The sequence below is a fragment of the Pelmatolapia mariae genome, linkage group LG20, assembly GCF_036321145.2.
Source record: "Pelmatolapia mariae isolate MD_Pm_ZW linkage group LG20, Pm_UMD_F_2, whole genome shotgun sequence".
NCBI classification, from domain to species: domain Eukaryota; kingdom Metazoa; phylum Chordata; class Actinopteri; order Cichliformes; family Cichlidae; genus Pelmatolapia; species Pelmatolapia mariae.
This window is the reverse complement of record NC_086244.1, coordinates 7,029,101-7,035,259: the sequence shown is the minus strand read 5'-3', so window position 1 is coordinate 7,035,259 and position 6,159 is coordinate 7,029,101. Positions and strand designations below refer to the sequence as shown.

At 42.1% G+C, this 6,159-nt stretch overlaps 1 protein-coding gene across 1 annotated transcript; it reads right to left on the bottom strand.

Annotated features, from left to right (window-relative positions):
* Window positions 1-791: 791 nt before the first annotated feature.
* Window positions 792-2,318, bottom strand: LOC134619359 (tubulin alpha-1C chain-like). Its single transcript, XM_063465149.2, has 3 exons — window positions 2,101-2,318; window positions 1,866-2,014; window positions 792-1,766 (listed from the first exon to the last, which is right to left on the bottom strand). The coding sequence occupies exons 1-3, from the start codon at window positions 2,219-2,221 to the stop codon at window positions 792-794; spliced, it is 1,245 nt and encodes a 414-aa protein (XP_063321219.1). The 5' UTR covers window positions 2,222-2,318.
* Between the last annotated feature and the right edge of the window lie 3,841 nt (window positions 2,319-6,159).

The following is a 6,159-nucleotide window of genomic DNA, read 5'->3' as shown; positions in this document are numbered from 1 at the left end:
TTGTTATTCCTTTCACATATAGTTCCTGATTACAGAGCACTGGACTGGAAAGTGACAAATAAAACTCAAACCAAGTCTTTTATTCTGTGATATTAAATGGAAAATTAATCAAACAGAATAGGTTTCCACTAAGATAATGCTTTATGTAATGTAAGTGCTCTCACATACACACAGCCTCTCCTCCTCTCTGGTGGGTTCTCTTTGTCTGGTTGCTGATGTCTTCACCTTTCATACCAAAGACTTCTGTATTCTTCCCAATGTTCTGTTATAAAACTATAAATACACCTGTTTTGGTAAATTTAAAAAATAGTTGAATGCCAGACCATGAACAGAATCTAGACTGAATAATCCATCTTAAGATCTGAGCCAAAACTGAGGTGTGAATTGAGCCATAATCAAAGGAGAATTGTCACACTCCTGATTGTGACATCACCATTCTAATGCTGCAAGTCAGGTCAGGTAAAGTACCTGCAATAGTTTGAAGTGTCAAGCACTTCAACATGGTGTTGATTCAGCATGTGTGGAGCATCACTGCCCTCAAGTGTCTAGAAAGGAGTATGAGTCCCCATGCTGGCAACATCCGTAAAGATAGATTAGGTCATGTTAAAAATACACAGTGGATAAAGGTATTTGATTCCAGCCAAGACAGAATTTTGTTTTTTGCTAAAACTGAATAATCTGAAAACTATAAAGAAATTCTACTATCCTGTAATTCATTAGCACAAATGGTGCGTTCAATTAAACTTTATGAAACTAGATGGTAGAGATTAAGAGAAGGAATATGCTAGCACTTAATACTCTTCTCCCTCATCGTCCTCTACCATGCTGTCAGCGCCCACCTCCTCATAATCCTTCTCCAGAGCTGCCATGTCCTCTCTGGCCTCGGAGAACTCTCCCTCCTCCATACCCTCACCCACGTACCAGTGAACAAAGGCACGCTTAGCGTACATCAGATCGAACTTGTGGTCGAGCCGAGCCCAGGCCTCTGCAATAGCAGTGGTGTTGCTCAGCATGCACACAGCCCTCTGGACCTTGGCCAGATCTCCACCAGGAACCACAGTGGGGGGCTGGTAGTTGATGCCAACCTTGAAACCAGTGGGGCACCAGTCCACAAACTGGATGGTGCGCTTGGTTTTGATGGCGGCAATGGCAGCATTGACATCTTTGGGCACCACATCACCACGGAACAGCAGGCAGCAGGCCATGTACTTGCCGTGGCGAGGGTCACATTTCACCATCTGATTGGCTGGCTCAAAGCAAGTATTTGTGATCTCAGCCACTGAGAGCTGCTCGTGGTAAGCCTTCTCTGCAGAGATGACTGGAGCATAGGTGGCCAGGGGGAAGTGGATACGGGGGTATGGCACCAAGTTGGTCTGGAACTCTGTCAGATCAACATTGAGGGCACCATCAAAGCGGAGGGAAGCAGTGATGGAGGACACAATCTGACCGATCAGCCTGTTCAGGTTGGTGTAACTAGGACGCTCGATATCGAGGTTCCTACGGCAGATATCGTAGATGGCCTCATTATCTACCATGAAGGCACAGTCAGAGTGCTCTAGGGTGGTGTGGGTGGTCAGGATGGAGTTGTAGGGCTCCACCACAGCGGTGGACACTTGGGGAGCTGGGTAGATGGAGAACTCCAGCTTGGACTTCTTGCCGTAGTCGACAGACAGACGCTCCATCAGCAGGGAGGTGAAACCAGAGCCGGTGCCACCGCCGAAGCTGTGGAACACCAGGAAGCCCTGAAGACCAGTGCACTGATCAGCCTGAGGACAGAGAGGAAGAGATGACAACCAGGCATGAGTTACTTCGTTCAATTATTTCATTTGTACACATTTTATACTAGCTGCTTTGAATTCACCCACCAGTTTGCGGATCCTGTCCAGAACCAGGTCAATGATCTCTTTGCCGATGGTGTAATGTCCACGGGCGTAGTTATTGGCAGCATCCTCCTTGCCTGTGATCAGCTGCTCAGGGTGGAACAGCTGGCGGTAGGTACCACTGCGCACCTCATCTATGCAAACAACATTACGTTAGTTTTGCTTTAAAGAGGTTTTAATTTTCCTACATTAGTGTTCAGTGAGCATTGATGACACTTACCGATGACAGTGGGCTCCAGGTCCACAAAAACAGCTCTGGGGACGTGCTTTCCAGAACAAGTCTCACTGAAGAAGGTGTTGAAGGAATCGTCTCCTCCTCCAATGGTCTTGTCACTGGGCATCTGTCCGTCCGGCTGGATCCCATGTTCCAGGCAGTAAAGCTCCCAGCAGGCATTGCCGATCTGGACACCAGCCTGACCAACGTGCACTGAGATACACTCACGCTGTGGAAGTGAGATGGAAAAGCCATTTATTTGGTGACCTCATTTTTGACTTATTATCCAAAAATCACATTGTTAGACCTGCTCTTCAACTAACGTAAAGTTACCCGGGGGAATATGACTTCATGATTTAGGACTGTGATTCCAGCAATACTGGAATTTTAGTAAAGAACATTAAAAATATTTAATCGTTCCATCAGTAAGCTATGTAATTTGTCCCTTGCAACAAATGAATCACACTTGAGAGAATTCTTAACACGGTTAATGCTTTAGCGAGCCAAGTTGAACTTGAAGTCAGAGTTTTCACTGTCACTTGCATAGCTCTCTTAACCTAATTCCATCGCAAAGGTAACTTATGCGGAAGTCAGGCCAGGTTATGTTTAGAGTTTTGGTTTAAGGGAAGTTGAATGCATCACTGATGTCATTTTTCTTCTGAAGTAACACCTTTTATACGCAACCTGCTGAACCACATCCTACCAACAAAGGACCAGTCACAGAAATTTGCCTGTATTCAGGAAAGTCAGCTTTATTTTTTTTTTTTATCATTTGCATCTGATTTGAGAAGTCGGTGCTCAACTGATCCATTTTGGTGCAGAAGAGTCAAATGATGCACCAAACTTGCCCGTTGTGTAAGCGCTCACAAACCCTGCAGAAGGATCATAACCACTGTCTGATAATCATCTCCGACTCAGGCTTTAGGTTTTGTAGAACCAACGAAGTCAAAGGTTGGAGAACATGGTCTGCAGTACATCCTCCCGTCTCTCACTCTTCAGTAGTGACATCAGTTTTTGGTTTTGTCTCAGCTTTAACTTTCTTTAGACCCTCTTACATCAGAAACATTCTCGTCATAAATTATCAGGTAGAAAGAGATCACATCGATCACGGGAGAGAGACGGATAGATGGCAGCTTGTGCGCATCTTTTTGCGCATTTGGGGAGCGCACCCGCGCGCTATGGTCGCTGTGGCGAGAGCAATCTACAGGAGATGGTGACAGATTCGGGACCGATGTGTGGGATCTTAAAAATTCTTCCGCTCATTGCCGCTTTTTATAGTCCGAAATCGCTACTCAAATTTACTGGTGGCTGTGGGAAAATACTCCATAGCCTGTCCGCTACTCATGTGGTCACCTGAGGCCTTTTACGCTCTGAACTAACAACCCTTTAGAAATATGTCGCATGTGAGCCAGGACAAGACAATCTTTTGTGTCAAGAACAAACATGTGCACATCAGAGTTCAGCAAAGCAAACACAGCTGTAGACGATTAAAGACTTCTTTACAAAAAAGTAGCCCATACACACCCAAAAACATTAAAGACACGAGAAGAAGAAGAACAATGAAGCTTCAAGTGAGTTGGTTTGTTTGTAGTCTGCGGCCGCAGGTTCATAAAAGCCAGGAACCTTCAAAGAGTTGTTAGTCATGGGAATGCTTCAGCCTGAAAACAGGATGACCTGTTGATAACTGGCTCAGTGCGCGCACAAGAAACCGGAAACGGACACAAGCAAATAACTTGAATTTTGGATGTGTCCTGTCATATCGCACCAAAAGTACAGTCAGGACAGCGTAGTCTGGTTAACAGTGTGAAATTTATCCTTTTAAAAATTAAATTGGTTATACTAAATCCTGCTGATACTTCCGGCTAATCTCAGTTAACGGTCTGCCACCTGATTATTGACTATTTCAGTAATGATTTTTGATTAAATCGACACTTAATAAGAGAAAAAAAATTTACTCACCATGTTCCCTGAAGTCAAGAAGTTTCAGAGCCGAAATGAGGAAAAGGAGGAGAAATTAGTTAATTCCTACAAACAGGCTTTTATGAATCCTGTGTAAGAGATAAATGACCAGCCCCAGCTACACGGTGGTTTTTATAACCGCAGAGCCTCCGGAAACGGTCTGCTGGATCTGATTGGTTTGATGTCGCATGAGGCCTGTGCCTATTGGTTAAAATGGACGAGACGGTAGGGTGGAGATCTCTGCAGGTGCTTTCTTACGATTTCTTACATATTTGTGGAGTACAAAATGGTTTTAACAACTTGTTAGGCCTTTTTCATTATATGAAGAATGGATATGTTACACTTTCATATGAACATTTGGCTTTTATCGACTTCAGAATTATAAAGAAACATTATGAAGATCTAACATCTGGGCTTAATGGATCTGGTCACTTGCCACCTATTTGCAAAGAACACTGATTCGTCCAACCAGAAGGTTTTGCACTAAGTTGTCCAAGAGATGCCAGGAACGGGAAAAAAGGAGTCCTGATAGTGGGATCTGGAACTTCTATTCTCAGGTTTGTGTGCACCTCTACCTCAAACCTCAACTAAAAGCTCTGATCCAGAGCGGTTTTAAATAATAGCCTTGAGCTAGAGAAAAGTATGTTGGAAGTTGATTGGTCACCAATCCTTAAATTTTGCAGATTTTTTTGTTCCAGGCTGACTTCAGCCACCTTCTCACTCCTCTTCTAACAGAGATACCTACAGCACGCATGTGTGAAACTAAAGATGGGCAATAATACTGCTATTGTGGCTGTTGTTCAGGATTATGTGAAGAGGTTGGAACTAATGGTACTAATGATGCAGATTGGGTAATCGGGTTATTGCCTGAAAAAGAAGCTAGATGAGGTTGAAAAACAGCAACAAGGATGTGAGAAAACAGGTTATGGAAATCACCTCATTTGCTGTTTCAGGTACGTTTAAAAAGGTCTTTGTTCCCCATCATCTGAATGTTACCGATACACTTTCCAAACTATATAAATAGGCTTTACGGTTGAAAGAACTTAAAATAAACATCTGCACTAAGTCACTCCAGTAAAAAATATCAAAGCTCAGGCTTAGTGCTAATACAGTCATAAAGATCACTAGTATGACTGAAGACACTGATCCTACACTCTCTCTTTGGAGCTATAGTAAAAACAGTCATCCGTCAGCTCATGCAGCTTTATGATCTGGCAAGACAATCAAAAAATAAATAAAAATGGGGTGAGAAATTCTGCAGTGTGACTCCAACTTTTCTAGTATGTGGTGAATTAATTTAGCCACTTGAATGCTTGTAGTTAAGAATATCTGTTTGTCAGATAGTTTAAAGTCAGTTATTTATCCTTCAGTTGAATTTGTTGTGTAGCCTGTAAATGTGGCCAAATTAGAAGTTTATTAAAGCCTCCTGCAGTAGACCTGCTGTTTTAAATGTAATGTAAATCCAACGGGTTTTTCTGCTTTGCATCTTTGTTTATAACCTTTCTTTTATGGATCTGTTACGTGACTACAAGTATAGCTTTGAACATCAGAGTTACATGTTTCTTTTATTTGTATTAATTTTTATTTCAATTGATTTTAGTTTCCACAGCGGATTGAGTCATTCAGTTTCATTTTTATTAATTGAAAATATTCAGTTTCACTGTTAGCTTTATATTTTAATGTGTATATAAACATTTTCAGGTTATGTAGACATCCTTGTCTCAATAAACTGATTTACAAATTTGACCTCATCAAAGACCAAAAATAAGATTTAGTGTTTATTTTATTTTAGTTAATCTTGTAAGTGCTTTATCATTTTAGTTAACCTTCTTTTTAGTTTGTATTTTTGTTTCAGTTCATTCTTTTTCTAACACCTAGTTTCAGTTTTTACTTCACTTTTAGTACCTATAATAACCTCTTGCACATAATGGACTTGAAACAGTAAATTGATGTGAGCCAAATCCACCCCTGTGAAAGTTGGGTTCCCGCCCACTGCATATGCTCTGGCACTGCCCCTGCGTGAAGGGCTTCTCTCAACGCAGATGTCCTTGGCTGGTGGACGATCTAACTTATCAAGACTACAGTGTGGAATCAGATTTTGGCCTC